The 21294-nt window shown below is 38.6% G+C and overlaps 1 protein-coding gene across 1 annotated transcript in view; it reads left to right on the forward strand.

Annotated features, from left to right (window-relative positions):
* The window catches only part of CAPN3 (calpain 3), a 177845-nt gene that overhangs the window by 108512 nt on the left and 48039 nt on the right, over positions 1-21294 (forward strand). Inside the window, exons 7-10 of the mRNA XM_089680258.1 lie at positions 4519-4602; positions 8355-8440; positions 14169-14246; positions 18616-18776. Coding sequence (XP_089536384.1) covers positions 4519-4602; positions 8355-8440; positions 14169-14246; positions 18616-18776 — 409 coding nt within the window. The remainder of the gene's footprint in view (positions 1-4518; positions 4603-8354; positions 8441-14168; positions 14247-18615; positions 18777-21294) is intronic.

Here is a 21294-nt window from a genome sequence, read left to right on the forward strand (position 1 = left end):
GATCTGACAATACAGCATGTAATAATGTAATGATCTATATCAGGCAAAATACATAGCAGCTATGTCAATGGACAGGAATTCTTGAGGCTCATTCAGTTATCTGTACCATATAAGTAGCTTAATGCTTACTGTTTTTTTCAACCTCATCTGAAAGTGCCATGGCAAAATATTACAACCATTAAAAGGCCCAAAGGTTCTATTGAGCCCAATATAAACTTAATTTTGTGTGTTCATAAAACATAAAAAGGTAGTTCATTATTATGTAAGGTCCCAAGGGCCAAGCAAGGCCTTCATACATTTAGTGTATAAGGGGCAAGGTTTGGAAGCATGACTTTAGAACTGTTTGTAATGCTTTAAGTGGGTTTCATCTAACAAAGGTGTCTAGTGTTGAATTCATAGTGGCTAAATCATTTTAAACTGACATGTCAACCAAAATATTTATTTTTATTTTTTTTAAGAATGGGAAGGGGATAGAACTTTCATCTATTTTATGTTGCTATCTTTGTCCTCATTGTAGATGTCCTCCTTTTGGTTATTGATTTATTTTTTTTAATTCCTTTATTAATGCATTGATTGTGCACAGATAAGGCAAACAGGTTACAGAGGTAAGCAGTTCTCCAGATGTCATAGTTAAATAGTACAATTGCAGTGAAATGGTGTTACCAGGACTGCCATAATCAGTAAGGTACACGTCCAATAAGGTAAAACAAAAGCAAAATGTTGTCCATAAGAGGTAAAATGAGCAGAGGCGTGTAAACAACAATGCAGGGTACAATAAAAAAAAGGTTATCTAGCAGCATAGAACGTTAGGGCAAACACTAAAATAGGCTGTGACTGTTCAGACCACTGAGAGATGAAAAACAGATAGAGAGGCATTACCATCTATTTAACCACTTGCCCTCCTGAGGATTTACCCCCCTTCCTGACCAGACCATATTTGTGTTACAGCGCTGCGTTACTTTAACTGACAATTGCGCAGTCATACAACGCTGCACCCAAATGAAATTTACGTCCTTTTTTCCCCACGAAGTGAGCTTTCTTTTGGTGGTATTTGATCACCTGTGCATTTTTTATTTTTTGCACTATAAAAAAAGCCAACAATTTTGAGAAAAAGAACAATATTTTTTACTTTTTCTATTAAACATGTCCAGTAAAAAGTTTTAAAAATCAAATTCCATCATAAATTTAGGCCAAAATGTATTCTGCTACATGTCTTTGCTAAATAAAAATCCCAATACATGTAAAGTAATTGGTTTACATGAAAGTTATAGTGTTTACAAACGGCGAAATATATACTGGGATTTTTTTTATTTTTTAAAATTTTTCACTGCAGTGGGCATTCTGACACTGGGGGGAATTGACTTGGTGTCACTGACATCCCCAGTGACACCAATACATTGACCAGTGCTAAAAAAAAGAAAGCACTGAGACTGTACTAATGGCACTGGGCAGGAAGGGGCAACATGTGAGGCAAAGGGTTAACTGTGTGCAGGTTTACTCTGTGCTGTGTCTGTGTGCTTCACTGTAAGCGCACTGCTTTGGATGGCTGTGCTGTGCACAGCCATCCAAGGCAGTGTGCACGAGTTGGCAGGGACAGTGTGCAAGAGCTGACATACAGTTCTCCTCTGTGTCAGAGATGCTCATGAATCACCAGGTGCCAGCGAGTAATCACCAGCCGGGACCCAGTGATTGACAGCCTAAGCCGCGAATGGCGGCACAGGTAGGGTGCGCACCCCCTACCCGGAAATACAAAATCACGTATATATACGTGATTTTGTACACCCGTGCCGCCCTGTAGCAGTATATCTGCTATAGGGCAGCCAGGAAGCGATTAACCAGAAATACAAATCTGAAGAGTAATAGAAATGTGACGTTGGAGAATGGACTGTGGTAATAAATTAATTTAAAAGAAGGGGGGCAGGAGAAAGGAGTAGGGTAAGGAAGGCAATGGGAGGAAGTACAAAAGCCTAGAGGCGTGATAAGTACCCTCTCCCGAGTACAGAGAGAAAGCCTAAAAGGTTAACACACTCAGGAGTAAGTTCCTTCAGGTAAGTGTCCGTGTAGACAAAACATTGCCAAGATCTTCAGGTGTCCTGGAAGGTTTCTTCTGTGTTACACAAAGGGCTGTAAGGTCCTTCATGTCCCTGAGATCATTTACCCTGAAAAGAGGAGCAACTTCCTTCCAGTGGAGTGGGATATGGGCCTTCGCTGCATTCAGCAGTTGGATAGTAAGAGGCCTTGTATTTCTTATTAAGTCTTCATAACAGATACAACAAGGTCGTCCTGCAGGACCACAGCAGTGTGTTACTTTATGTCACTTACTCCCCTCCAAAACTGCTGGAGTTTCGGACATTGCCAAAAAATATGCAGAAAGGTGCCACTCTGTGCACCGCAGTGCCCTCGTGGTTCATTTAATATGGGATTACCAGGAAAGGAAGTGAGGGGGAATTTCTCCAGAGGGGAAAAGACAATATTGTAAACACATACCACCTCTGCCAGGGGTTTTGTTGCTGCTATGTCCCTGTATCCTCCCTCATTTTCTTATGTTTTCAAAACTAACACAAAAAAGTTTAACTGGATTCCATTTTCTAGGCCTTCTAAATTTAGAACACTTATTAGCTTACATTAATGGATTATTATACTTCAACATTACCCACACCTGGAAGACTCTTCAAATATTCCCCGCTTCACGTAATCAGCAGTGTCAACCTTGAAAGATCTTGTACACATGAATGTTTGAAGAGAGTACTCTGTGTGCATTCCAGTACATATTTCTGATACTGTCATAAAAGTGATTGTAAACCCTCACCTTGTAAAACAATCCATTCAGTATAAAATATAAATGAAAGGGAAATCATTGGTGTATAGATATAAAAAAAAAACATTATACACACCTTTTTTCCCCTTTTTTTTAATAAGTGATCAAATTCCCTCTGTTCTCTGCTGCATAAGGAGCTCAGAGAGCTGGGGGAGGAGGAACAGAAGATCATCTCAGTGAAAGTATGATCATTGGAGAAGAGCACACTGAGTTCCCAGCACAGCTAGAGAACTGACCACACTGTGTTCTCATACCTAGTGTGGTCAGTTTTAATATGAAAGCAGAGGGACTAGCTGGAACACCAAAGATTTCACGCAAATGAAGCACTACAAAGAGAACAGGATTTTTTAAAATATTTTTCATTCAAGTGCATGGTACAGCAGGCACAGATCAGGAATATGAAATGCTGGGTTTACATACTTTTTAGCACCCTCGTCACACCAGGTGCAACTTGCCATGCCGTGCAAGTGGTAAATCGCATGGCAAGTCGCACCCTATTGTCCGCAATTAAAGTGGTCCTATCGGTGCGATTCCGATTTGGTCAGAGCCGCACCGATTTCTAAGGTAGTGAATGCACTACTTCATGTGCGACTTACATAGACATCTGGGAAGATGGCATGCAAGTCGCACCTCTAGTCGGAATAACATCCAACTTTGAAATCATGCGACTTCACTGGAAGTCACACAATTTCAAAGTCAGATCAGTGTAACCGGGGGGGGTATGGATTCTGTAACGCATAATCTTCTTCATAGCTCTCCCAGACAGCCCACACAACTACCAGGAGAACAACTGAATGATATAAGAAGGGTATCAGGAATACCAGCTGTCCAGTAAAAAGTAACATGTGTTGGGCTCAACCATAATGCCAATCGGCAGAATTATGAATTCTTATATATTCTCTGAGCAACTATCAGCTCTTGAAGGGGTGATTTAGAGACAGTGATTCTTTCCAAACATTCAAAAACAGTAGATGACATCAAGAATTTTAAGAAGAAAAGCATGTCGCTGAAATGTGTACCGTGAATGTTGCTTTGGACTTGTTTTTGATTATGGAATATTGTCTAGTACTTTCTTTTACCTATTGAAGTGCAAATGAAACTGTCTCTTGCAGTATGTGGTGATTTTAGACTTCGATGCATTCTCTGTTTCTGTTACCAAAAGGATGCATTATGTAACAATTCTTTTCTTAATCATGTCATGTTTGTTTTCATTTAAAAGTGAATGTTAGATATTCTTACTTTGGAAAAGCGCATGTTGAGTTTACTGTACGTGTTCTTTATAAACCTTCAGGTATTTATGCTGCTTCACAGTATACTGTATATGCTTTTATGTTTCATTTAGGTAGCTGACATTGATCAGCAGTATCTCTTATATTTTCATGGAAAAATTAGATAATTTGCTTGTTGCTTTTAATTCTGCTCAGACATAACTACTGATTGACTCTAAATAATGCAGAACAATGTGTTTGTATTGTTTGTCTTGTGCAATGTGTGGTTTTCAAGAACTGACAGTAGCTGGCCTTGTCTGGAATTATTTATTACAAATCTCAGACATCAGCCCCTAGGGCTTCAGTACATTTGGTTTAATTACCTTGATCTACGCTGCCAAGCAAGATGTCATGTTCCTTTAACTGACTAACATAGCAGAAGATTGGGTTATTGTGAGTGTGGCTGGCTAACCATTGTCTCTGTTGTTTCAGGCTATTGTACCGGCACAGTTTGAGACCCGCATGGCCAGTGGACTGGTTAAAGGCCATGCTTATTCTGTAACAGGAGTGGAAGAGGTATAACTTTAATATTTATATTACTGGCATAGCACAGGTGTTTTCTGGTGAAAATTTGTTTAAAGGATTATTATATCCAAAACTGATATTTAAGGTTATGGTTATTGCCAGGAAATCAAGTGTGGAGTCACCAACCACAGTCACCAAGTGGCCAAGGCACGTATGAAGTACATCAGGGGTCCTCAAACTACGGCCCGTGGACCACATGCGGCCCGGCGAGGCCATTTATCCGGGCCGCCGGCAGGGGCGTATTTTCCGCGAGGAAGGGACACTAAGTACAGGGGCGGGCAGGGGGCTGCTGTACCTTACCTGGCTCCAGTCCCAGGACAATCCAGTCCAGAAAGCGCTGCTCCTTCATTCACTCCTGCCACTCGGCTCCGCCTCCTCACCGGTGATTGGGCGCCAGAACTGTAGCTCAGGAAAGGCACACAGGCGGCCAATCACCTGCGAGGAGGCGGAGCCGAGCTGCACAGCGAACATCGAGTGAGGGAGAGGCCGGAGTGAAGAAGGACAGCTGACAGGTAAGTGTGCCGTGCTGATGGTGCTGCTGCAACCAGGTGTGCTGGATGCAGCAGCACCATGCTGGAACAGGGGTCAGCAAGTTAAGTGTCATTGGTGTCAGTGGGAGGAATAGTGCCCCATCATTGGTGTCACTGATACTAATGATGGGGCATGTTTCCTCCCACTGACACCAATGATAGGGCACTATTCCTCCCACTGACACCAGTGATGAGGCACTATTCCTTCCCCCACTGACACCAACGATGGGGCACTATTCCTCCCACTGACACCAATGATGGGGCACTATTTCGCTCCATAAGACACACTTGGGGGGAAAATGTCTGTGCGTCTTATGGAGCGGCCGGCCCAATATTCCCGCCGCCGTTGTATGTCCACAGTCTCTGGTCATCTCCTGTACTGTGTCCGCATTTGTTCATAGTTTTTTTTTTTTTTTTAAACTATAGTCCGGCCCTCCAACAATCTGAGGGACAGTGAACTGGCCCCGTTTAAAAAGTTTGAGGACCCCTGAGTACATGGTGTGAAGGAACCTGATGTTTATGATCATTTGCAGTCATCCCTAATTCAAGAAGCTCTATTGCACTGTTCCAGGGAAGAGAAGTTGCCACCTCCAGGGATGAGGAATTGCCACCTGAATTGACTTCTGAACTTGGTACTTCCAATTCCTCCCAACAACCTTTTTATCAATACAGGACTGTGCAGTGATGTAGGGGTCTGTGGGATGAATCACTGAGGATAGAAGGGGGTGCAGGAGACTAACGCTCATAAAAGTGTTATTTTTAGAAGAAACCTTGGTGGCGATTCCTCCTCACTGGAGCAGTGTAGGTGAGGGCACTGCAACAGTAAGAACTCCTATGCATAATTCTCAAATCTGTTCCTCTTCACCTGGGAGTTTTTTGTATTACTGCCCACCCTTGAGTATTCCAGCAACTCCTGTTGCATTTTCTTTAACATAAAATACATTTTTGAAAAATCACCAGTGGAAAATGTTTAAAATGGCCATTGCAGGTATACAGACTGGGGACATTAAAGTATATGTGAGCCCTTACCTGTTAAAGCAACCCATTTAGTTTAAAATAGAAATGAAAGGCAAACCTTTCATTTCAAATTTGAATATACAGCAGGTATAAAAAGTATTGAACATGCCACCATTTTTCTCAGTAAACATATTTCTAAAGGTGCTATTGACACAAAATGTCGGTAACAACCAATGCATTCCTTACATACAAAGAAACCAAAACAAATAAGCCCAAACATTAAGTTATATTAAATAAAATGGAATTACACAGGGAAAAAGTATTGAACACATTAACTGAAATTTATTTAATACTTTGCATAAAATCCTTTGTTGGTAATGACAGCTTCAAGACACCTCCTGTATGGAGAAACTAGTCACTTGCAACAATAAGGCTGCAAAGGACTTGAGAGAGCTCTTTGCTTTTTGTGTGACACCTTGGTAATGAGACACCTTTTTATAGGCCATCAGTCGAGACTGAACCAGCTGATATTAATTTGCACTGACAAGGGGTAGGATTGCTTTCTAAATACTGATAGATTTTAGCTGGCTTTCCATGCCTTATTCTGTTCTTCATATGTGCAATACTTTTTCCCTGTGTATTTCCATTTTATTACACATAACTTAATTTCTGAACTTATTTGTGTTGGTTTCTTTGTATGTATGAATTGCATGGGTTGTTACGGACGTGTGGTGAGAATTTCATAGCAATTTTAGAAATAGATTTACTGAGAAAAATGGTGACGTGTTCAATACTTATTTTAGCCGCTGTGTGTGTGTATATATATATAAGAAATACTTTTTTTTTTTTTGCAAATAACCTCAGTTCTTAGCTGCAAGAGGCAGAGAATGTATGTCAGCAAGAGGCAGAGAAACACCAATACACTGAGCCTACCAGTAAAGATCTGTACAGGGGAGCATGTGGAGGAAAGGCAGGTTGTACTCCCAGCACAGCCAGAATACTGACCACACTGGGATGGATGTGCTCTCATGCCTAACGTGGCCAATTTGCAATAGGAAAGAGGGGAACTAGCTAGATCACCAAGTATTTCACACACACAAAGGAAGAAACGCAAACAGAATAGGATTCTTTTTAAAACAAGTACATAGTACAACAGGTACACATCAGGAATATGATATGTTGGGGTAACAAACACTTTAAAGGAGAAATAGGGCCAAAGCTCTTTTGGCCATATTTTCTATTATGAATCTTAAAGTCCACTGTTGGCTGAGGTCACTAAGCCAGTCCAGGCTCTAGAGAGATCCTGGCTTTAAAGTTGGGATTCACCAAGATGCCTGGCTCACCTGAGGCAACTGCTCCCACCCATCCACAGCCCAGTGGTCCAGTAAGTGTTGGAGGGGCAGAGCAGAGAGCTGGTGACTGACAGTTACCAGCTCTCTGCTCACTTAACCATTAACTGTAGTCTTTTGATCACTCAGTTCCCAGTCTTAGAGGTGACAGGAGACATATGCAGTATCGGACCAGGGGCGGACTGACCATTTGGAAACTCGGGCAGTGCCCGAGGGCCCGGGGTCAGTAGGGGGCCCCATGAGATGCCCCTGGTACCTTTTTCATAGGCTTTTTTGAGTTTGAGCAAGGACACAGGGGCCCCATGATCCCCTATTCCCTGGGGGCCCCATGAGTTGTCAGTCCGCCCCTGTATCGGACTGATGCTGCATCCATTTAGGTGAGTATGAATGGTTTATTTTTATATTCTCGAACTTCTCTTTTAAGTGTATCGGACCTAACAGGTCCCTACTGTCAAAATTTATCGGAAACTAAAATAGCTGTTTTGTGTGGACTGACCCTTTAAAAGTGTTTAAAAGAGCTCTGTCACTTCTGCAATGCCCTGAAGATCTGAACCATAGGTTTGCAGGAGGCAGCAAAGTTCACTTCAATATCAGTGGTCTTATTCAGCATGGCACTGCAAAGTTAAATTGCAATATGCCTAAGCAACCTAATCGGAGTTATTGTAGTCATATGAAAGCAAACAATCTGTGGTTGCTAGGAGTTACTGCACTTTGCATTGATGCCATACTGTTCTGCCTTCCTGAGTAAACCTGTAAGTCTGTGAAACCTTCACAGAAATGAGCTCATCCAACCATAATGCACTTATACTAATTTATAAGCATTCAATGTAGAAAATATAGTTCTCATTCCAATATCTGTAGAAATGTTTAATGACATATCTGCATCTTTAAATTTTCTACATCATAGACAACATTTAAAGCAGAGAAGGTAAAGCTTGTCCGTCTAAGAAATCCATGGGGACAAGTGGAATGGAACGGATCTTGGAGTGATAAGTAAGCCTGACATGTATGTCCTTGTTGGTGTCATTGTGATTTATCAAATATGAAGGACAGAATGATAAGACATTTTATGTCATTTTCCAAAATGGCCTTGGAGAAATGAGAGATGAAACATGACTATCATGAGCACCTTTACATTTCCATTCCTCCAATGTTGATAACACAGAAAAAAGTGTCATCTCTATGATTAAAGGTGAAATGAAAAATGATGCAATGTAATATTTAGACATGAGCAGTTTGTTTTATTTTGATTTGTTTTTTGGATGAAAATTTCATTTTTGGAGATTCAGATATGTCCATATTTCTGACTGGACATAGAAACGAATGGCAATGAACCCAAAAGAATTTATAACAAATGCATTTGTTGCATTCAGATGACGTCACATGATGTGATAGAAGTTCAGGTCCATGGGAACATAACATAACAAATGATCCAAATGTATTGTGAATAGCTGGTTGGGAGCGGGCAGCCGCTGCGCCCTTAACAATCATGACTCACCTGCTGTCAGCGGGACTCCTCACTGATAGGAGAATGTAAACCAAACAAGTGCCAGCATTAAAATAAAAATTTAAAAAAAAAACAGTGTTGGGGTCCCCTCCAATCCTTACCAGGCCCTTTGGGTCTTGCATGGATTTTGAGGGGAAGCCGATGCTAAATTTTTAAAAAAAAAGGGCATGCTGTCCCCCCCCAAATACTAATCAGACCCTTAGGTCTGGTGTGGATTTCGGAGGGGAACCCACACCTATTTTCTTTTCATTTTGGCGTGGGGGTACTCTAAAAATATATGCCAGACCCAAAGGACCTGATAGGGATTGGGGGGGCCCGCTCTGTGTTTTTTTTTTAATGCTGACAGATAAGTCATGGTTGTTCACTTTTTTTCGTTACGTTTGAAAATATTGAATCCATCCAAATAGTTTCAATACCGTTTTTGACTCCACCTGGATCAACAAATATATGAAATGGATGCCAAAGATACGAAACAAACTAATTCCAAAAATGAATTGGTTCAACGTAATGAATATAACCAAACTAAATACGAATGAATCTGAAACTAAACAAAAATTTCCGGCATGCACATCTCTAGTAAAAATGTAATGTGAAATGCAGCAGCTAAAGAAGAATCATTATGAGGTTTGTGTTTTAACCCCTTCATGCCTAAGCACAATTTTGTAACTTTGACATGTGTTAGTAAAACCGTACATATCATCACAACTACTTCGTACATCCAGGTAGATTATACCTTGTTTTTTTCAGGACAAATTGGGCTTACATTTGGTGGTAAATAGTAATTGATATCTCCTAATTTTTTTTGTATTATCAAAGAAAAACTGACCCAAAATAGTAAAAACAAAATATCATTTTTTTAAATTTAACTATGTGTTTCTTGTTACTACCATAACCTACAACCAAAGAACAACCAAAAATAAATTTCCCAGCTCCTGACGATCGCAGCAATACCATATATGTGTGTAATTTGTTGTTTGTACCCACTTTACAGCCCAGAAACAATAGTGTGCATTTTGTTTTTTAGTTTTTTTTTTTTTTACCTGAAACAAACTCACACTGACACCAATAAAAAAAAAATCCTGACCTTTGACCTTGACCCAAACACTATCCATGGCACTGAACTAGATCAAACCTTGATCTAGGTATTTTTTCTTTATTTTTTTATATTTATTTTACTTTTTTTTAACAGTTTTTTTTCTATGCAAGGAGAGAGAGATGCAATGTACCTCTCTCCTCCATTCAGTGAGAAAAAAAAAAAAAGGACGGTGGGCTGTACAGTGACTGATCACTGTGAAAGCCAATCAAAGGCTATCACAGCAATCATGTGACCCGGAATCAAGAGTCCCGGGTCCTGCTCTTTAGAACAGGACCTGGGGCTCTCAGTGACACCCTGGTTGTTATGCTGGGAGTGTGCTGTGTGGCGCGCTCCCAGCACAAAGACAGGTACACAAATATGTGGCCCCACGGAAAAAAGCCCAGTTCTGTGAGGCCGCTAATTTGTGTGACATCGGAGTGAAGGAGTTAATATGTAATATTCTTCACTATGGCGCAGCTGGCAGTATATTTAGGCCCCTTTCACTAGAGCATCAGTCACATTCTTTCAAAGAAAAAACATATTCCGTTTTACATCAGTTTGCACTTCAGTTGAGCTCTGTTCAGTTTACATCAATGTATATCTTTCAGTTCAGCTTACATCAGTCTACATCTGTTTTTGCATCCACTTTTTCTTAATTGTTACAGAGACCAATCAAAGGTAACAAAAGAATAAATAAAAAATGTATCTTGCCTAAAAATGGATATAAAAATTTACATCCATTCCATTTCAACGAATCTGGACATACAGTACCTTTGTTCATATAATATGGACTTGAACGAACAAAGAAATAAATAGATGGTAAAGAGATGATCATCTGTTGGTCCATAGAAATACATTTCTGTCCCTTTTTCATCCATCCGTTGATGTATGAAAAACAGATAGACGGTCCGTCCGTGTAATCCATACCAAATAAAAGACCCTACTAAATATACTGTATAATATATATATACACACACACACACTTGTGTTGCACTCAGTAACAACTAATCAATGCAGAGGTAATTGTCAATAAGTACCGCATTCAAACAAATTAAAAATGATTATGAAATATACAATGAAATACAAAAACATATAAACACATCAGGTAATGTGCAATCACAAAAAAGCATGGCATTTCATTTTGAATAGTGCTTATCAAAATGGGAAAATTGCATTTGCTAGACTGCATCAGCTATACTTTCCTAGATATGGTTGAATTTATATAATTATTAGTCAATTTTTGAAAATATCTTGCTGATCAACTTCTGTTACCTAGTTTATGTTTTTGCATACAAGTTAGCAGATATAGCCTCAGTTCACACTACTGCAACCTGAAAGTCACGCAGCTTACAGGGTGACTTTGCCATTCGACTTCCTGGCGACTTGAGTACTACTTTGATGCGACTTTGAAGCAACTTTCAGGAAATGCCTGGATAATGTAGCTGTAATTTAGGATCCAAATCACATCTATATAGATGAGGATCCAACTTGGAGGCAACTTCCATTAAAGTCTATGGGCACAACTCGGATACAAGTCGCCTTGAAGTAGTACAGGAACCTTTTCTAAAGTCAGAGTGACTTCAGTAGTGCAAATTAAGACAGCTCTCATTGACTAACATGGGATTTCACATGTCATGCGATTTGAGGTCTCACAAGTTGGATCCCAAGTCATGGCAGTGTGAACCAAGCCATAGTGAGAGTGCTTATGCACTTCCAACTGTAATTTTACACTGGAAACATTGGATTCCAAAGTATAAGTTATTAACTTATAATAGTTATGATCATATAGGAGGTGTGTGTATAATTCCACTCATATCATTTAATTTTTGCAGATCGAGCACTGTAGAGGTCATGGCTACAGTGTAGAGGCCATGGCTACAGTGAATGAAATAAACACATGAAATAGTTATGTGTTTTTTTCATTCTACAAATAGACTAAATAAAACACTACAATAAAGTATCCAGATTTTTGATGGGCAGTGAAGAGGTGGTATACGGCACTTATGCTGTATTTCAAAAAATAGGGCTGGTAGGGAAAAATGGTGCCATTTTTTAAATCAGTGGGTCAAATATACCCAGGAACAAGTCTAACATTTGTGGCACCAAAACGTGTGTTGGCCTGTGTTCTCCATCAATGGTAAACATACCATAAAAATCAGATAAACATAAAACAAACATTTTGTGTACTGTTTTTGGTTTTTATCCGATTTTTAAAAATTTGATTTGATGCTAATTTAGCATTGATGGATTATGGGACTCTCACAGTAATGTTTTTTTTTGCTAAGCACTAGTCATAATGAATTACCACCTTTTTGAGATTGTACATATTATATATTTTTTTTTTATTTAATTTTTTTTTTTAATAGTCATTTCATGTGTTTGAGCACTGTATTTATTGCCACCTAGTTTTAATTTGAACAGTTGTTATTGAGTGTGGCACAGCTGCTAGGGGTGTATTCATTCAGCAGAATCCTTCCCATTTGAGATTTTCACAGCGATCCCCTTTCTTATTCTTGGCTTTTCTATCCCATACTCATAGGTACATGGTATTTGAAGCAGGACAGGTATTTTAGGCAGTTATTTACCGTATTGTATTAATTTGTATTCTTTGTACAAATATTGAGGCATTTTCAAACTGAGTTTATAATGAAAAGAATGATATTCATAGGATACCTCCATGTACGAATGTTAAGTAGAAGGAGAGATACATACTTCTGAAATTAGGTGAAAATCGAAACTTTCTCTGTAATAATTGAGCTTGTCACTACATGTCCCATATCCCGAGCCTTCCTATGAGTGTGATCAGTGGCCTTACTGACCAACAAGGAGATTTAGAAGTTAGGATGGGTGAAGCCAAGCTCAATTTACAAAATGGAGTTTTAACGGATTGTTTTGATATGTAGTTTTCACTTAAGATAACCTCTGTTCATGCCCTTTTTTAATTTGATATGGCTAAATCTAAAAGGTTTATTACAGGCTTGCTTTAACACTCTGTCCATAGTCTAACACTGCAGAGTATTAGCTTGTATAACAGTTGTGATACCCACAGAAACAGTCTTAACCCTTGTTTTAGTGTATTCCTTCAATAATTGAATGAAAAATATGAGACTCTTCAATTCAGCTTCATCTGAATGGACTTCAAGCCCATCATTTCAGTCTCAGTTCACGTCTTTAGAGGAACGAAACTGGACTGAGTTAATATTTGTACAGTTTTGGGTCCCTTTAGTGTTTTAGACCCTGACTACAGATTTGATTGTCCCTAAAATCACCCACTAGTAGATAGCACTATGCATATTACAAAAATGCTGTACTGCTAGTTATGGTATGAAAGGTGAACCACAAACACTAACATTTGAAAAAATTAAACACACTCAAATCACAACCCTTTTAAAATGTTGATGCGTACCGTAGTGTTTACTAAGTAGCAGCTGAAAATAATTGGAACACTCAGAATAAAGAAACTTACACAACTGATCAGGTCTTTTCCCAGCTTGGGAATCAGTGATATGAGCTTCTGAGGTCTGGAACAAACCCATCTGTTTTTAATTGCCATCTGTGTCCTCATTGGGAAGATTTGCTCTCTCTGTTTCTCATAGTGACCGTTATCAAAAGGACTATAAGTGCTGGAAACCCCATAATTGTCAGTTGTTAATGAAACAGGTGTTGAATAGCAAACTTCCAATGGGGCATTTGCTGAGTAGACAACTGCTTTAGAGGGAGGTTCCCTTCCTGTTGTGTCTATGGGACAGGAAGTGAAGAGACATTTCTTCAATGGGACACAGGTGGCAAAAAAACCTGACATGGGTTTTGATTCTTCCCTACTCTGTCCAAAACTAAAATAAAATGTTATGGATCTGGATATATTTTTATCACAGATGGATATTTATTCTAATAGATCAAGGCCAGATAATCATATATGGTCATATAGCCATTGATCATGTCATGAAATCAGGTCTTCGTCCAGTCTGGATGGCACCTTATTGGGAGACAGAGAAGTGCTTAAGCAAGAATAATATCAATTGCTTTATATACATACATACTGTATATGGGTCTAGCTCAAACTTGTTACATCTCATTGTAAAAAAATCTGTTCTTTATATCTAATTGGCATGCTGGTAATTATGCTCTGTCTTTTGTAGCTCAAAGGAATGGAATATAATTGACAAATCTGAGAACGCTCGTCTACAACATCAGATAAAAGAAGATGGCGAATTCTGGTATAGTAAAAATGTAGTACTATATCCTGATGACATTTCTTTACTCTGTGTCAACAAATATATATTTACATTATAAATTTCTATTATGTATGTCCTAAAAAAGTATTAAGGAATTTTGCTATTTTCTAATTTTGTATTTGCTATTTTTGGAAACAGAAATGGAGGGGCGCATAATCAGCATTTACACAGGGATGTATTTTCAGACTTCTTATTGAAAAGCTTTGTAACAGATATTAAAATATACTTGCTGATTTTAGTCTGCCCATATTCTAAAGATAGTAATGTTCTCATTGAATTTTTTGTTGATCTGTATATTTGATAATTTGTTTTTACCAAGGGATTGTTTTACAGTAAAAAACATACAAATAATGTCCAAGGGACTTTTATCAAGAAACACCAAACAATTATAAATGCTATAAAATCCATACATTTTATTACATAAATACAAAAACATTTAAAAAAAATTACAGATGCAAAGATATCCATGGCTGAGTGTTCCTAATAGTTTATCAAGAAGTATATTATTATTAGTAATATAATATACAGGATTTTTATAATGCCAACAGTTTCCGCAGCACTTTGCAATATAATGAGGACAGTACAATTACAACACAGAATGAATAGGAACAATCTGATACATATTTTAGGACAAACATTGTTTTTTTTCCCTCAAGGTATATTTCTTTCTTTTCTTTTTTTTTAAGTATTTAAAAAAAAAAGAAGAAGAAAGCATTTAAAAAAAAAGACATTTTTACAGGTATGATCATAGGTCATTGAATTATAGCATAACTAAACCCACAGACATAAAATGAATATACTGCAGCTTACCAGTCTTTGATGTGATGGCTGCATTTGTTGTATTTTTTCCAGCTAAGAATATTTCTAGTAAGTACACAAAATACTTATTGATCGTGCCAGAAATGTAGGTTCCTTGCCGCTTCCTGTGAGCTGAAAACAATGTTATCTTCCATCTGCAAATTACTAATAGCCCCATGCCCCATGCAATAGATGGAAATGTTTGAAGTCCAGTCTGTGCCTCCTTACATAGATACAGTGGAGGAGTGAGAGTAGTCACCAAGGGACAAGAAAGGTGAAAAGAAAAAAAGAAAATTATGCTTGAAAAATAAAATTCAGTAACCACATCTAAGGAATGGTAAACTGAAATTATTCAAACTGTTATATTTGGGTTTAGATACACTTTATCTACAGTGTAACTATAGATACAAATGTTAAATAATAATATACGGTGTCCCTTATCTTAATTTATAAAGCCTAATGCATGTGACACTAAAATCCCCCCCCCCAAAAAAAACGTAATGATCATATAAGAAAATCTGCTGATGAGTAAATGTGCTGATAAATCAATAATAAACAGTACTCTACATAATCAAAAATACATCCCACAAAGTAAGAAAAATGTCCTTCAAATCAAAGTCATTCATAAAGTTCAACAAAAATCTTCAAGTTGAAAGCCAGCTTCCAAAGTGACTTCCAAGAACAAACCTCAAAAAAAAAAACTCACATAGTGTATCTCGGCGCTCATGTCGGAGAGGGGTATAAGTATGACCTTCCTGCTAGACGTCTCTACCCTTTATGATTAAGTCAAGTGACGAAACGCGTCAAAGGGAAGTGACATCAAGACGCAGAGCAAAGCCGGAAGTGACCGAGCGGCCATTTTGAATCCTGGGGATTGTGATCTAGGTTACAGGAGGAATTTTAAAGAAGATATATATGTAAGCATATCAATAAAGTTATACCTTTAAGCTTTATACGGATTTTCACTATCATTTATCCATATATATGGTGGGCATCGCTTGGAGACTGGTGTGGAGAGAGGAGTATCTATCTGTAACTGTGAAGATTCCTTTGGTGGAGTTTATTACATGCCATTACCTTACCTAGATGATTACAGGCTTGTGATTTTTGATGCTTTGGTAAGGGTATTTTATCTGCACATTTAGAAGTGGACACGTTTTTCACAGGATTTTCACTTTTCTGTCACGAGATTTTTCACGGACACGTTTTTACACAGTTGCTCACTTTTTTAGTAGTGATCACCTGTGTTTGTGTGCTATTCACATGTGTTTTGAGTGAATATATATTATCAAAAGTAATAATATATGTGAGTTTTTTCTTTTTGAGGTCTGTTCTCGGAAGTCACTTTGGAAGCTGGTTTTCAACTTGAAGATTTTTGTTGAACTTTATGAATGACTTTGATTTGAAGGATATTTTTCTTAATTTGTGGGACGTATTTTTGATTATGTAGAGTACTGTTTATTATTGATTTATCAGCACATTCACTCATCAGCAGATTTTCTTATATGATCATTACGTTTTGTTTTTTTTGGAGGATGTCACGTGTTAGGCTTTATATATTAAGATAAGGGACACCGTATATTATTATTTATAATTTTTTACCAGGGGGTGTATAATTTTTACGGTGGAATATTGAGATTCATTAATATATTCATGACACATGCGTTAGGATATATATATAAACCAAATGCCGCCCAGCCACTGTATAAATACGTTGGCAGGGCGGCACGGGCAGGCAAAACCACGTTTTAAAACGTGTGTTTTGTAAACCGGTAGGGGGCGTGTGAGGCGCGCCGCCGCCCTACCTGTCCCGCCGATCACAGCTGCAGATGTCAGTCGCCAGATCACAGCCGGTCCTTACCAGCTATCTCCCGGCGATCGGCGGGAATCAGTGACAGAGAGCACAGCTGCAGTAGCTGTGCTTTCTGTCACTTCCCTGACAGCTCGAGGACAAGCTGATCGGGACAGAAGAGTTTTTCTCTCCCGATCAGCCTGTCCCCATCCAGCACACACCCCCGCCCCCTAGTAAAACACTCCCCCTCACACAGATAACCCTTCCCTGAAAAATAAAGTTAACCCCTTCCTCCCCAGTGCCATTAGTACAGTGTCTTTTTTTTTTTTTTGCACTGATCACTGTATTGGTGTCACTGGGGATGTCAGTGACCCCAAGTCAGTACCCCCCAATGTCAGAATGTCCGCCGCAGTCCTGCCAGAAGTCGCTGATCGCCGCCATTATTAGTATAAAAAAACCTAAAAATCCCAGTATCTTTCCCGCCATTTGTAAACGCTATAACTTTCACGTAAACCAATAATTTACACGTATTGTTTTTTTTTTTTAGCAAAGACATGTCGCAGAATGCATTTTGGCAGAAATTTATGACTAAATTTGATTTTTAAATTTTTTTTTACTGGACATGTTTTATAGCAAAAAGTCCAAAAAATTCTGCCCACATATTGAAATGTCATCTATCAGAGGAGCAGTGTCATAGTGCAAAGTCTTTTTTATCAGCAAATTAGGTGCCTGTTTGGCGTATAATGATTTATTAGTATTAGTCATCAATTTACGTATAAATACAGCTACACTGTATAGCACAGCCTTTCTCAACCAGGGTGCCCATGCACCCTAGGGTACCTTGAGGTTTCTTCAGGGGTGCCTTGGCAAAATGTCTAAAAATTGCCCAAAACTTGTATACAAGCCAGCAGGTGGAACAAGCCTGCCTTCTAGTTACACAAAGCCACAGGTTTTCATTGTGCATCATTACGACCTTCTAGCTGCTGGCATTCTGACAACCAATGACATCATCAGTTGATAAGGAGGATGTCAGCCGCCTGCACAACATCCTAGTTTGACCCTCCCCTGCCCATCTCCATCAGTGCCGAGGTCACCTTAGCTCAGCAACATCCACATACATAGGACAACTAACATTAGAGGAGATTTATTCTTCAAGAGCTAACACACAGTTGCACACTGGTACTAAATAGTATTCCAATGTTTCTCTACTCCATCAGTTTCTCTCCTTCACCCAGCTTATGTGCCCCAGTGCTGACAGAGAGGGGCAAACAGGCAAACAAGAATGCCATGTAGACACCCCACGTCCTTATCAACTGATGACATCATTAGTTGTTAGGACACTGGCAGCTAGCATGTTGTAATGGTGCACAGTTAAAAATTGTGGCTTTGTAACTAAAAGGCAGGCTTGATCCGCCCACTGGCTAGTATGCAATTTTTAGGCAATTTGTAGGCATCACTGAAGAAACCCAAAAGCACCCCTAGTTAAAAGAGCCGGCTTAGAGTACTGTGTACATACAGTTTATCCACGTTGGATATGTACACTTAGAACTGAACTGCTAGCAAAACAGACTGATAGTTTTCCTACTCTTCAAAATGGGCAAACCATCTATTTCAGCTTCTACTGCCCCTACAAAGCAAAATCAATAGGGGGCAAGAAGTAAACATCGGTCCCAGGGTATGAAGCAAACAATACAAATTATAACTATTAAAATGAATCATGGCTTAGCATTGCCTAGTTACTAATCATACTGTTCTTCTTAGGATGTCATTTGATGATTTTATGAAGAACTTCACAAAGCTTGAGATTTGTAACCTAACAGCAGATGCTCTGGAATCAGACAGGTTACAAACATGGACGGTGTCAGTCAATGAGGGACGATGGGTCCGAGGCTGCTCTGCTGGTGGATGTCGAAATTTTCCAGGTAAGATCTCTCTTTGTAAAACTGAGTTTTCAGTGCTATACTTGCATTCATTTATCATTTTTTAATCAAAGAGAATGGAGTTTATGCACATATGTAGTGTAGGATGCTTGACTTTTTATATTGTCCAAGTATCCATCCTCTCAAAAGCCTACTAATCAGAAGGTATTTTCCTAACCTGTCTCACATTTCTAGTAACACCTAGGGTAGCATAGAAAATGGTAATCAGTGCTAATCCTATGCCTTTGGGGCTCAGCTCTGTCCCTTATTCAGTAGCACTTATATATTGGCCTTTGTTGCACCAGTTAGAGCGTGTCTATACAGTCACCTTTATTGCAGGAGGATTTTTTTGTAGCTCCTAATAATAATGAAATGTTGTCTAGTTCACATTTTGTTCTACAGTGTAACTTCACATTGGTGCAGTTACAAATATACTAAATATTTGCCCCAGCAAGTCTTCTTGCCCCAGCAACCCCTGCCAGTTTTATACTCACCTGTCCCTGATCTAGTGATATATTACCAGTGAAGTCACAGAGCTGCTTGTCAGATATTTTTGAGCCAGGCCCACAGTCACCATGCATTCCTAAGGAGAATTTGCATTGAATTCCTTAGAGGAATGCAAAGAAAATGTGAAACACATGCATGACCCAGCTCAACTGCATATGGGCGTATACGTTCATATCCCACTTTATACCATTTTATATGGATCTGAACACAGCAGTATTGGGCTATAGGCCTCATGCAGACAGCTACATTATAGTCAGTATTTCACAGTAGTGTTGAGCTGTGTAAACCTATAGTAGAATATTTTGCATCCGATTTGGAACTTAAAAACATCACAAACAGTGCAAATTAATTCATATATACTAAATCAATACAAATAAGAAAAAAAAATATATGTATATATATAATATATAACTTAGAAATAGTCCCACTCCAAAAATTGTGAAAAATGTATACATATATAAATCACAAGTGTCAGAATAAAAAAAATATAAAAAATATTTGCAAAAAAAGTCATTGCTTCCACCAAAGATCAGTGCTTTAAACCAAAATATACTGCACTCACCAGATTCTGTTGAAATAAGTGCCTTTTAGGTATTTTAGGAATCCTAGACCCTTATTTTAAGCCTCCAGGACTCCACTCCACCACAAGAGAACTTTCCTCCAACTTCCAACACCACCAGGCTCCTCTTCCCAGAAAAACTCAAGGTAATGTGGGAGAGATGAAAACACATAGTGTAATGCTGCAACACCCGGCTTAAAATACTAACAAAACACCAGGCCACTCACATTGTTTAAAATATAAAACAGCATGTTTTATTGCCTCCACAGGCATTCATAAACTCCATAAAATTCAGGATAGTTGATTAGAAATCCCACAGCCAGCAGCAGATGACAGTATGACTATTCACCCATACACAAGATGGCCATCTAGAACGCAGCGCTACAGCGTGCGTTCCACTCACCGGAAGTGACGTAGAACGGCAGAACCGGAAGTGCATCGATGCGTTCCGCCCCTCCCACAGGGCGTTTTCAGAGATGTCTCTGAAATTTTAAACAATGTGAGTGGCCTGCTGTTTTGTTTTTGTTTTTCTTTGATGGAAGCACACTTTTTTGGAACAAGGACTTTTTTTGGAAATATTTTTTTTTTTTTTTTTATTCTGGCACTTGTGATTTATATATTTATATCATTTTTTTCACAAATTTGGAGTGGGACTATTTATAATTTATATATTATTTATATATATATTTTTATTGATTTAGTATATATTAATTAATTTGCGCTGTTTGTGATGTTTTTATATTCTTTGGTGTGTATTGCACTTATGTACAGCAGCATTTAATTTCAATTTTGTATACATGTTTCTTTGGCGCTGGTGATTTACGGTTATGCATGCAAACATGTGTGCAAACTTTACATGCATAATATGTAAATGGACATTGCTCTGCACCAACATCACTGCCTGCTGTCACTTAGGGACCCTTTGGTATGCTTACATCTCCCCATGGCCCTGAATAAGTAATTTACTAGGCAGCAGTGTGGGAGCAAAATGACTTCCACTTTTTTATTTATTTGTTTTGTAATAGAATAGCTTTTATTCATAGATTAAATAAAAACAATTAGAGTAAATATACAAATTACCAACATTTAACAATAAGGCACATGGTTTGCTGGTAGATAACAGGATGACTTCCACCTTTAATCATTATGAACAAATGACTTTAAGCATCTAAACTCTATGGACATATTCTTGTAAATGTGTTTCACTGTGGACCATTTTTTTACACAAGATCTTTCAACCAGTTTTCTGCCAGCAAGATCCTATGTACATTTCAGTACTGTGTGCATGACCCTTAGAATCAGACACCAATTACCACCAGACAATGGTGAATAAATCTTACAAAATGACCCACAGAGAGCTAAACTGTCAAATTGAATAATTCATTTTGGAAGACATGGAAGGTACAGTTGTCACAGAGAAAGGAAGACACAGACAGCAATAAAAAATATTTTCAA

This window comes from Staurois parvus, unplaced genomic scaffold (genome assembly GCF_062004578.1).
Source record: "Staurois parvus isolate SC_StPar_1 unplaced genomic scaffold, SC_StPar_1.0 ptg000237l, whole genome shotgun sequence".
In the NCBI taxonomy this organism is placed as follows: Eukaryota; Metazoa; Chordata; class Amphibia; order Anura; family Ranidae; genus Staurois; species Staurois parvus.